A 13062-nucleotide genomic window follows, 5' to 3' on the forward strand; every position below is an offset into this window, starting at 1 on the left:
CATGACAAGTCTTGCTGATCCCAAACTTTTGAACAGCAGTGTATATCATTAAACGTTTTCAATTAGCTTGATGTTTTAGTTTTAGAAGTGTCATTAAGTAAACTATTGAAAACTTTTCTCATACTCTTAAATTTGCTGTCCTTATCAATACTACAGTCGTGGCCAAAAGTTTTGAGAATTACATAAATATTGGAAATTGAAAAAGTTGCTGCTTAAGTTTTTATAATAGCAATTTGCATAAACTCCAGAATGTTATGAAGAGTGATCAGATGAACTGCATAGTCCTTATTTGCCATAAAAAATTAACTTAATCCCGAAAAAAACTTTCCACTGTATTGTTAAGAAGGCTTCAGGGCGTCCAAGAAAGTCCAGCAAGCGCCAGGATCGTCTCCTAAAGAGGATTCAGCTGCGGGATCGGAGTGCCACCAGTGCAGAGCTTGCTCAGGAATGGCAGCAGGCAGGTGTGAGCGCATCTGCACGCACAGTGAGGCCAAGACTTTTGGAAGATGGCCTGGTGTCAAGAAGGGCAGCAAAGAAGCCACTTCTCTCCAAAAAAAACCCATCAGGGACAGATTGATCTTCTGCAAAAAGTATGGCGAATGGACTGCTGAGGACTGGGGCAAAGTCATATTCTCAGATGAAACCTCTTTCCGTTTGTTTGGGGCATCTGAAAAAAGGCTTGTCTGGAGAAGAAAAGGTGAGCGCTACCATCAGTCCTGAGTCATGCCAACAGTAAAGCATGCTGAGACCATTCATGTGTGGGGTTGCTTATCATCCAAAGGAGTGGGCTCACTCACAATTTTGCCCAAAAACACAGCCATGAATAAAGAATGGTACCAAAACACCCTCCAACAGCAACTTCTTCCAACAATCCAACAACAGTTTGGTGAAGAACAATGCATTTTCCAGCACAATGGAGCACCGTGCCATAAGTCAAAAGTGATAACTAAGTGGCTCGGGGAACAAAACGTTGAAATTTTGGGTCCATGGCCCAAGATCCCCAGATCTTAATCCCATTGAGAACTTGTGGTCAATCTTCAAGAGGCGGGTGGACAAACAAAAACCCACTAATTCTGACAAACTCCAAAATGGGTTGCTATCAGTCAGGATTTGGCCCAGAAGTTGATTGAGAGCATGCCCAGTCGAATTGCAGAGGTCCTGAAAAAGAAGGGCCAACACTGCAAATACTGACTCTTTGCATAAATGTCATGTAATTGTCGATAAAAGCCTTTGAAACGTATGAACGGCTTGTAATTATATTTCAGTACATCACAGAAACAACTGAAACAAAGATCTAAAAGCAGTTGAGCAGCAAACTTTGTGAAAACTAATATTTGTGTCATTCTCAAAACTTTTGGCCACGACTGTAGGTCTAATGATAAATTGTAGTTAGAGAAATCACCACTAGAGCGGGTGCTTGAGTCTCGATTCATTTTTACAAACTAGGTCCATGCTCAGCCAATTAAATCTGTGAAAACTCCCATGTTTTTAACATTTATTCTTGCTTTTACATTTTTACACCAAGTAAACAGATAACAAAGCAACAAAAGAGAATATATTAAGTAAAAACCCCCAGCACCAATCTTTTACACATATGCTACAGCATTTGCTCTCTTTTTACCCTTTCTATCCGGTCAGTACTTTATAGTCATGCACAACAGCAGGTATCAGTCACTAAATATCCTCAACAACTAAGACAGCTTGTAAATTTGGATGACTTTAATGTCTCATACTCCGTATACAACTTACCAATTTGTGTTCTCCAATCACCGGCGTTTACCACCATTAAGTAGTTGTTATTTGGTTAAAGCTTTGATCATCTTACGTTATTTCTTACGCAATTTAGCTGATTATTTTCATCCTTTTAAACCCTGTAAGACTTAATTTCATAAAGAAGAGCAGGTTTTAGCATTATTTATCATCCCTTTAAAACCACTGATTGAAGCTACATCTCACACGTATTACAACAGAACTACAAAAATGGTTGCATAGGTGAACAACGCACACAATCAAACAAAAATGAATCAACTACATCACTTCGTGTGGATGAAATGCACAGGAACAAGGTAGAGGAGGGCTGGCTGCTCACTGGCACCGACATAAACAGAACAGAAACCCCTCTTCTTCAAGTTTCTTCTAGGTAGGTTGCAATCATACATTAAAACAACTGCACAAAAACACAAAATACACTTGTGGGAAATATTCAGCATCAGGTAGTTAACTATATCATACAGTGTGTCTAACAGTGTATATGTTTCATTTTGGGTTTGTACAGATTCTCCACTTCCTGGGGGAAAGAAGCTTAAAAGTGACTGAGAGAAATCAACTTTATTGCAGTTTAGTCACCTAAAAGGTTTTCTGAACATAAGGCTTCAGTGATGTATCTGCTTCCCTTTTTTTTTTTTATCTGTGACCCTGTTTGATCCAGTGTTGAAGAGCGTTTAGACACTATTTGTGTCTCCTTTTAGCTGAGCAGCAGGACAAGAGAGTCTCTCCGTATGTTTGGCCATATAATTATGCTTTTTATTTTTTTTCCATTTTCCTTTATTGTCGCCAGGGACTCCTCTGAGAACAGGTCTACTGTGTAGCTCAAAGCGGCAGTGCATAAGCTTTTCATCTGCAGAAATCTGCATTTGAATTGTCATTTACATTCTGATCCTTCTCTTCCAGAGCATCAGTGCCAGTTTTACGCCTTGCCTGCCTTCATGTAAGTGGGGATGGTGCCACGCTGTGTCAATCCCTCAAAGCGTTTGTAGGTGTAGTTGAGGAAAACCCAGTCCTTTGACTTGAAGTCTGGTTCTGTTACATTTGTCACTGAAATGAGAGGTAAAGAGAAATATATATTATGTAATATTCTTGTAGCTTGATGTCTCCTTTTTTGGGCCTTGAATGTGATAGTTGCTTTGCTGTCTGTGCAGGGTCAGAAAGCTCTTGGATTTCATCAAAAATATCTTAATTTGTGTTCCAAAGATGAATGAAGGTCAAACCAGTTTCGAACAACTTGCGGGTGAATAATTAAGTACTTAAGACAGTATTTAAATTTTTGGGTGAACTATCCCAATTCAAATAATTTCTGTCTGTGTGTGTATTTGTATGTACAGTACGTCTATGTTTTAACTGATTATCAAAAACCTTTTACGCTACCTGGCTGTAGGATGTCTGACTCTGGAAAGTCATCAAAGTTGGACGTATCATCGATGCTCTTAATGTCAATGGAAATAGCAGCAGGTCTTTCTCTGTGAAAAGGTTAAACAGTTCAATTTCAGTTATTAACTTCAAACAGTGGTTCTCTATGATCATGCACATTGCACACAAAAGGCTTGATTTATATTAACGTTGCCGAAATAAATATTTTATTTGTCCCATTTATCAACAGTGATTTTGCAGTTCTGGAAGATGCTGTGATGACGCAAGGAACAGTATGTGTGTGTGCGCAGAAGTACCTGATATGCTCCCAGTCCACGGACTCAAAGAAAGCGTGAGATTTGATTTCATCCACACTTCCTGATCCAATCCTGTTTTCTGCATCTGTGCAATACCTTAAAACATAGTCAAACAGTTCGCTCAGATCAAATTTCAAATAACCTCACCTAATGAAAAGCTAGTTTTTGAAAGCGGTGGCACTCTTTACTTGAGGGAAACAATCACTTTAACCTCAGAAGCCCAGTGGTGCTTTGTTTTCGAATTGTAATTCAACTCCTTTCTGATATGTGACCCTGGACCATAAAACCAGATGTATGGTTTGTTAGGATAGGACAATATTTGGCTGAAATACAACTGTTTGAAAATCTGGAATCTGAGGGTGCAAAAAAAAACCTAAATATTGAGAAAATCACCTTTAAAGTTGTCCAAATTAAGTTCTTATCAATGCATATTACTAATCAAAACTTAAGTTTTTACATATTTATGGTAGGAAATTTACAAAATATCTTCATGGAACATGATCTTTACTTAATATCCTAATAATTTTTGGTATAAAAGAAAGATCGATAATTGTGCCCCAAACAATGTATTGTTGGCTATACCCGTGCTACTTACGACTGTTTTTGTCGTTTTTGGTTTGTGTTACATACTGTATATGGAAATATCTCTGACCTAAGAATCAAGTCCTTGGCTCTCTCTGAAATGGGTACTTCAGGGGGGAAAGTTAGCGTTTCTCGCCAGTTCATGACCTTCCTGTAGGTTTCCTGTGGCGTCTCGGAACAGAAGGGTGGGTAGCCTGGAACAGGAAAACAAAACAAACACCTGTTTTAGCACAGGAAATGGCTACAGTAAAAGGCTTTTACAGAAAGAAAGGACTGACCTGGTATGACCCGTTTACTTTTAGTAGCTGAAATTACTAACCTATTAACATCTCGTACATTATCACTCCAAGAGACCACCAGTCACAAAGCTTGTTGTAGCCTGTCTGCATGAAGACCTCAGGGGCGATATAGTCTGGCGTGCCGACGGTTGAATACGCCTGTATTTGAAAGGAATAGAATCACTGACACTACCAGGAAATTTCTGTTCTGTAACAAACAAACCAACCTGATCTCATGACGAAAATGCACCTGTGGAAACTTTTTCGCAAGACGCAAATTATATACCACCATGTACGTTTTGTGACATATTCGATGTGAAATATCCACTGAGTGGCGCTAAAAGAGTGTTAGTTTTTGTCCCGGAACAGATGAATATATAGGGTACGTTTTATGTGACGTTGGTTTTGACTTGAAATGTCCATTCAGTGGCGTATAACTCTAATGCTCCGTGACGTTTTAAAATAACGTACCATCTCCACTACACCTAAACCTATCCGGTAGTATGAATAAAAAGTGAACGTGACATAAAAACGCGATCGCAAGCATGCCGTTTAGCTTGTTTTTTCCAATCTCTCATCTTTCAGCTCTTTCATCGTGACTCACTTTCGCATCTTGAAAAAAAGTTCCCACAGGTACGTTTTCGTCTTGAGATCAGGTAGAAAGAAACAATCTCCTACCAGCTGTCTTCGGTTTTTCTTCCATGTTTCTGCTTTCCGCTTTGAATTCATGTTTTGGAAAGCTAAAAGAGGGGAAGACAGAGCAAATATGGTTCATTTTGTGTGGTTAATTAGAGTCCTACAGTTTTTCTTCTTATTATTTAACTTTTGCCTACAGGTCCACTTAAAGTATAGTAGATGGTGCCACAAGCTACATTCCCATCAGCCTGGTTTTCTGCACATTTTAAAGTATCGCATAAAAATTAACACTCACTTGAGGTGTGAGTCATGTGAGAAGTCATGTGACTTTGTGCTATGGGACGGCATAACCTGACTAACCAGTGGACCAATCTTGTTGCACAGCATCTGAAATGTTGTTATGGTTTTTCCTTAATGCCTGAGCAAAAGTATTTCTGTATAATTGCCTCCCAGAACTGTTACACAACTGCGTTCCCAAACAGCAGGCATCCACACTCCGAAAACAATGACCACATTTATTGTGTTTCGTTTGCATACTCTGAGGCGCAAGTAAGTTATTATATATGAACATTATTATATTCAGTGGCTTCTCCTACTTTTCTTAAATGTTTTGAATACTGATGTAAAATTGTAAAAAAGCTGCATAAGTTTGGAACAAGACGTTTTGCACTTAGGATGTTACAGTATTTTTGCTAATCCTTTTTGACTTTTCTAGTTTCAACTTTTAAAAAGTAACATTTACACAATTTCTACCTAGTAAAATATTTTAGTCTTAGCATAACTAGAAAAGTCTATATTTATAAAAAAAAATACCCATGGAGTTATAAGATTTTTTTATTTCTATGACTTTCCCAGGTCTACAAATCTCACTTTTAACACAAGATTTCCTCAAATATCCATGGGAATCCCTGTTCTTCAAAAATGGAACTAAAAGGAAATCTGTCTTGATTTTCAGTTATTTTATATTATTTTAAATCATCTTGAGGCCAAATTTGTTTATTGATGGTCTCTAGTGGGTCTCAGCCTCCTCGCCAGTAATTGTCCAGGAAAACTGATGTCTTATGATATGACTTTATTATTATTATTATTATTATTATTATTATTTATATACACATTTAAATAAGCTGAATAAATAAGCTTTCTATTGATGTATGGTTTGTTATCAAATGACAATATTAGGCTGAGATACAACTATTTGAAAATCTGAAATCTGAGAGTGGGAAATTTACTAAATATCTTCATGGAACATGATCTTTACTTAATATCCTATTATTCTTTGCTTAAAAGCCAAATACAATGTATTGTTGGCTATTGCTACAAATATACCCGTGCTACTTAAGACTGGTTTTGTGGTCAGGGTCACATTTGTATTGTTTCTCTGTGTAATCTGTGTATGTGAGTTACTCACAGAAGTCACTTGGGGGGTTGTGCGTGAGGTTTCTGTAAAATTCAGTCCGATGGGCCTTCTTCAAGCCTGTGCAGAGGCCAAAGTCAGACAGTTTGACATGGCCCTACAAATCACAAAGACAGTCTGTTATGAGGTGTTCAGTTTCATTGAGTACAATAGCTTTCTACAAACCCATTCATCTCTTTTGAACACAGTGACCATGTTATATTGTTTGCACGTGAATAAATAAAAGAGATAAAGGTGAAATCCCACCCGTGAGTCGAGCAGCAAGTTGTCAGGTTTGATGTCTCTGTGAATGAAGCCTAGCTGGTGAATGGAGTCAATGGCCAGGACCGTCTCTGCGATATAGAACTGCGTAGCTTCTTCCGACAGGGTGTCTTTCTTCATCAGCAGAGTCATCATATCTCCTGAACACACACACACACACACACACACACACACACACACACAGAAGAGTTACGGCCTCTGGGCAGCTGCTCTAAAAATAGGACTTTCCATAGCGCTGCTATGAGCAGACTGCCTTTTCCAGTTCTTAAATCCCTAACTGCTACATCAGTCAAAAAAACATGTGACATTTTGTACATCTGTCTTCACCTCCAGGCAGAAACTCCATGATGAGATACAGATTGCGTTTATCTTGAAAGCTGTAGAACATCTTTACTACCCAGGCGCCATCAGCCTCCACCAGGATATCTCTCTCGGCCCGGATATGAGCCACCTGCCCCAGGGGAGGAACACAGGTGAGGAGAGATATTATCAGTGGATTGGTATGACAGACAGGTGAACTTCTGAGATGACTGAATTAAATAGAATTGAACGGAGTGCATACTTGTTCTTTCTCTAACATGTCTGCTTTCCTGAGGATCTTCATGGCATAAATGTGACCTGTGTCCTTTTTCTGTACCAGGCGAACCTGAAAACAGGACAAAATTAAGATTTTTGAAGAACTGGATGAAGTTCTCAATGAAATGTGAGTTCACTTTTCTTCACGATGGCATCAAAATCTTTCCTATTCCTCCAAAAAAGCTAAGAATGTTCAAACTAGATAAGTACCAGTGTTTTTATTGCTAACTAAAACTAAATAAATTAAATAAATTATTAAAATAAATGGAAAAATTTAATTTTGCCTTGGAAATTAACTGAAATAAATTTAAGCTGAAGTACTAAAATAAAAATTAATGCTAATATATATATATATATATATGCCTGAAAATGTATAAATAAATAAAGAGTTTATAAATAATCCAAAAATAATATTGTTACAAATACACAATGGCTGTTGCTGTTTCAAATTCCAGACAGCTGTCTAACTTAAAAAAGCAATAAATTATCAATCAGGATGAATACAAACTAGTGTTTTTATTGCCAACTAAAACTAAACATAAAAATAAAAAAGTGAAAAATAAAAAAAAATTAAAGTGAAAAATTAAATTTTGCCTTAGAAATGAACTGAAATAAGTTTAAGCTCAAGTACTAAAATTACTAAAAGCAAAATTAAAACAAATTAAATATTTCTTAAAACAAAAATAAAATAATTAAAATTATAACAAAAATATATACATACTACACACATACATATATGCAGCACATAAATAAAACAAAAATAACATTGTTACAAATACACAATAGCTGTTTTAAATCCCTAAAATAAAATAATTACATGAAAAAAATATAATTTTGAACCAACAGTAAAAAAAAATTAATATACATTTTAAAACTAAAAAAGGCAAAGAATTATCGATCAGGATGAGAACTAACTAGTGTTCTACTGTTAACTAAAACAAAACAAAAATAATAACTAAAAAAAAAAAAATAATACATGGAAAAATTAAATGAGGAATATATATATATATAATATAAATTTAAATAATAAAAATAAAAAAATAATTCAAATAATACACAATAGCTATTTCAAATCCCCGACAGCTGCCTAACTAAAAAAAAAAAATTAAATTAAATAATCAAAAATTTATACAAAATTAAAATGATAACATAAAATATATACATAAAATATAATTCAAAATATAAAATAACATTGTTACAAATACACAATGGCTGTTTCAAATTCTAAAAAAAAGCAAATAATTATTGAGCATAATAAGTACAAACCAATGTTTTTTATTGCTAACTAAAACTTGGAAAAAAAAAGTTAATTAAAATAAAGCTAAAATAAAATGAATATATATTACATCGAATAAATTTCGCCTTAGAAACTAACTGAAGTACTAAAATAACAAATCAAAAATAAAACTGAAAATAAAAAAATTGAAATATAAATTGAATAAATAAAGCAATTACAAACATATAGATAAAGATTATAAACATCCTCATAGTTCATTGAATAATAACAAATCAGTATAAAACTGATCTGTGTTTCTTATAGTATTGTGTTGTTAATGCCAAACTCCATTGCAATCAATTGTGAGACGAGTCTCTGTGAGGAAGTGTGGTTTGCTAACAAAGAGCATTTCATATAAACATCATTAATGAGCTTTCACTTCAGTTAGTTAAACAGTAGACATCTACAGACACACCTCTCCAAATGCTCCTCTCCCGATCACTTTGAGGGACTCAAAGTCATCGAGACCAAGCCGGGTCCTCTTGAGCCGCAGAAACTCGGTCTCCTTACGAGCGTGCAGAGAGCGCCTCATACTCTTCTACAACAAAAATACAAACTACTCAGTAAAACATTTTAAATCAAATGCAACAATACTCTTTTGTTCACACATTAAACATCACTGGCATACTCATGGCACACTAAGCACACAGTCTGAGTCCTATTCAAACTACTTCGCAGATAAGCAAAACAGGTTTTTTGTTGACACTACTGTGATTATTAACTCAGGCAGTCGTTTAGAATATAACTCTGTCTCTGAGGTCACTCTATATCTTCCCTGAGGGCATCTCACCTCTTCATCAGGTAAACCCTCCTCATCCATCACCTTTTCCAGCTTCTTCTGCCTGGAGGAGAGGGAAATGAGCAGCCACAACAAATTAGCTTTATTCTAATCAAATACTACTCGACTGAAATGATATGTGGAGTGATACAGGTGTAGTGGGTTGTAGCGTTTTTGTGGTTACCTCATCTCCCGCTCCTCGTGCTGGGTGAGCAGGGTGCTGTAGAAGTGCTCCAGCGTGAGTTTGGCCACCGTGACTCTTTCACGTGTATGATTGCTCATCGGGAGTGGCGCTGCCATGCCTCCCGTCATGGCCACGCTAGTCTAGAACAGGAAAATCATTTGCAAAGCAGAGCTCTTTGAATACAAATGAATGCACCTTTACCAAAGAGGCCTACTAACAAACCAACCACATGTACAGTATGTCAACATGTTTATGAAGAATTAATAATAATAACAATTGTTGTATAATTGATTAATCACCATTTATCATAAATTATATTATTTTTAAGACAATATTAATGTAATTATTAATTATAATCATCATCATCACAGTGACCAACAACAATAAAAATATAGCAAAATTATTTATTTTTAAATATTATTATTTTATCAATTTAATTTTTAGTAAATTGGTACAGATTAAAATTATAAATAGGTTAAAATATTAACTCAAACCATAAAAATGTGCTAATTTATCATAAAATATATTTGTTAGATAATATTAGTGTAATTATTATTAATAATCATCATAACAGCACCATTACAACAATAAAAATATAGCAAAAAGATTCATCATAATTATAAGACTTATTTTTAAATACAATTATTTATTCACCTATTTATTATTCATAAAATTATAAATGGGTTAAAATATTAACTAAACCATAGAAAATTATAAATCATAATTTTTTGTAAATTATATATTTTTTTAGCTACAAATCAATGTAATAGTATTAATAATCGTCATAACAGCACCACCACAGTGACCAACAAAAATAAAAATATAGAAAAACGATTCAATTAAATTTTTTGAGATTTATTTTTTAATTTTATCAATTTAATTTTTAGTCAATTATTACAGGCTAAAATATTAACTAAAACCATAAAAATGTATTGATCATCAGTTATCGTAAAAAATATATATATATATATATATATATATAGATAATATTAATGTAACAGTTTATAATAATCATCCAAACAGCATCAATACAATGACCAAAAACAATTAAAATAGCAAAATGGTTCATCATAATTTTGAGATTTATGTTTAAATATTATTTTATCAATTTAATTTTTAGTAAATTTATTACTGATTAAAATTAGTTTAAAATATTAACTAAAAACATAAAAATCGATTAATCATCAGTTATCGTAAATGATATTTATTTTCAGATAATATTCATGTAATTATTATTAATAATAATCATAACAGCACCATCACATTGACCAACAACAATAGAAATATAGCAAAATGATTCATCATAATTATATAACTTATTTTTTAAATATTATTACTTTATCACATTAATTTTAGTAAATTATTACAGGTTAAAATAGAAACTGGTTAACTAAAACCATAAAAATGTATTGATCTTCAGTTATCGTAAATTATATATTAAATATTTTTTTAAATAAATAATGTAATTATTATTAATAATCATCATTACAGCACCATCACAGTGACCAACAACAATAAAAATATAGCAAACTTATTCATCAATAATATAATAACATATTTATTTTTTGTATATTATTATATTGTGTTTTTGCTATTTTGCACTTTGCCTTGTGTACTTGTATATTGTTGTATATCTTTTTTATAATCTATGTCTTGTCTTGTCACTGTCACTCTATAGTACTGTGGAGCTGCTGTCACTAAAACAAATTCCTAGTATGTGTAAACATACCTGGCAATAAAGCTCATTCTGATTCTGATTCTGATTACAGGTTAAAATTATAAATAGGTAAAATATTAACTAAAACCATAAAAAATAGTTTTTGTTACTTGAAATAAATAAACATGAACTGAATATAAGTATAAGAAATAAAATAAAATAAAATATATATATATATTTTAGCTAGTTACAAAGGCAACATTTTTCACTTTTGATGAACCAACTAAAACAAAGACGGAAAGACAAAAGCACAACAAAATTGTCTAAACTTTAACTAAAGAGTAACAACTAAAAACCTAAAAATATAATAATTATAAAATATAAAAAACGGTTTCAACATATTAGCTTAAACTAACAACACTGTAGTAAATTTAAAAAGTGATCAGTTATTTCGTTCATTATTGACAGAATTGAATTTCTCTAATTTGCGAGAAAATGGAAAAACCCGGTATGGAATTTAAAATGAGCGATTTCAGAATGCTTTGAGTCATATGGAGAAATCTATTCAGTCGCTCCGTTCCAATTATATTGCATACACCCTGCTCCAGGCCGGGTTTTCAATCTGTACATTGATAATTGCAGACAAGCAAAACTTGACGGTTTGGCTTCTTTTTAACTATTTTCCTTGGGAGAGACGAATTATACCAACTAATCGTCGAATGTTTGCCTTAAAAGTAAGTTATTCGCTATTAATTTCTTGTTTATGGAACTGTTTTCAAACAATATCACGAAAGCAAGTTTGTTGTTGTTCTGAATATCAAATACTTGCGGTTTTGTGCCTTAAAAAGTCCAATCGCAACCGCGCGATTCAGTGTAACGGTGTGCTCACGTCTTATTTCTTTTAACGTCTAAGCATTGTTTGTTTGTTTGTTAAATGTACCCACTCGGGTCTGAGAGGGCTCCTGCACCTGCTCGTGCAGGAGCCGGCGATGTTCAGATGAACGTTGGAAAACGCAAACTTGATTTAAGAGCGTCGGCCTCGCGTCTGTGTGCGTGACCTTGCGGACGTGACATGCAGTTTGACAGGTTTATAAAAACAGATGGACACCCCACACAGACCACAGCGAGATGGTCATATTCAAATAACCCTCGTTTATCAAAAACCCACAACGTCGTGATGGATAAATAGATGATATAACAAACCAGCACTGCGATTGTTTGTTTAGTCGTCATACATCTGCTTCTTTATCATTTATTATGAGCGTGATGAGCCTGCATAAAGCTGATGATTTACAATAGCAGCACTGTGATTCATTTCCACCATCATATTTCTAAATTCTTACCTCCCCGTCCTCCTCCAGATTAGACAGTTTGCCGGACAGCTGGGGATCAAAATAAGGATGAAATGAAGCCACGTGAATGGCCGTCAGTTGAGCAGGCAGGTCGGAGTGGCTCAGTGATCGCTCATGCTTATTCTCTATTTAGGCTGATGTTTGTTGAGCGCTGCGGCGGAGCTGCGCTGAATCTGACCCACCTCCCTACATGAGCTCACTCTGACAAAGCAAGAGTCCCTCACAGCCCGTCACACTTTTCCAAAATAAAAGCTGGCAAGAAAGAATAATACTACAGTAGAATAATGGATTATGATATACATGGACAAAATAGCCCATATAGTAACCCCTTCAGACTGAGCAAAACGGTTGAACTTATATATATTTGACCCCAGAATATAAATAATGTTATTATTATCCTATCTTTAAAAAGTCATGGTTTCTACAGTATATTAAACAGCAAAAATTAATTAGAACTTAATAATTGAGTACCAATTTTATGAATTTTGTTTCATAAAACTGTGATATTGTGAAATATTATTAGAATTTAAAATAGCAGTTTTCTATTTGAATATACTTTTAAAATAGAATTTATTCCTGTGATGCAAAGCTGAATTTTTAGCATCATTATTGCAGTGTTCAGTGT

General features: G+C 34.3%; 1 protein-coding gene across 1 annotated transcript; it reads right to left on the minus strand.

The window, feature by feature from the left end:
• Positions 1-1899: 1899 nt before the first annotated feature.
• stk38l (serine/threonine kinase 38 like) lies at positions 1900-12624 on the minus strand. The gene is made up of 14 exons (XM_073838160.1): positions 12429-12624; positions 9429-9568; positions 9257-9308; positions 8882-9004; positions 7177-7260; positions 6942-7065; positions 6600-6754; positions 6348-6450; positions 4982-5043; positions 4345-4462; positions 4096-4219; positions 3444-3539; positions 3145-3236; positions 1900-2814 (listed from the first exon to the last, which is right to left on the minus strand). The coding sequence occupies exons 2-14, from the start codon at positions 9554-9556 to the stop codon at positions 2687-2689; spliced, it is 1389 nt and encodes a 462-aa protein (XP_073694261.1). The 5' UTR covers positions 9557-9568; positions 12429-12624; the 3' UTR covers positions 1900-2686.
• Between the last annotated feature and the right edge of the window lie 438 nt (positions 12625-13062).

The sequence above is a fragment of the Garra rufa genome, chromosome 4, assembly GCF_049309525.1.
Source record: "Garra rufa chromosome 4, GarRuf1.0, whole genome shotgun sequence".
Classification (NCBI taxonomy): domain Eukaryota; kingdom Metazoa; phylum Chordata; class Actinopteri; order Cypriniformes; family Cyprinidae; genus Garra; species Garra rufa.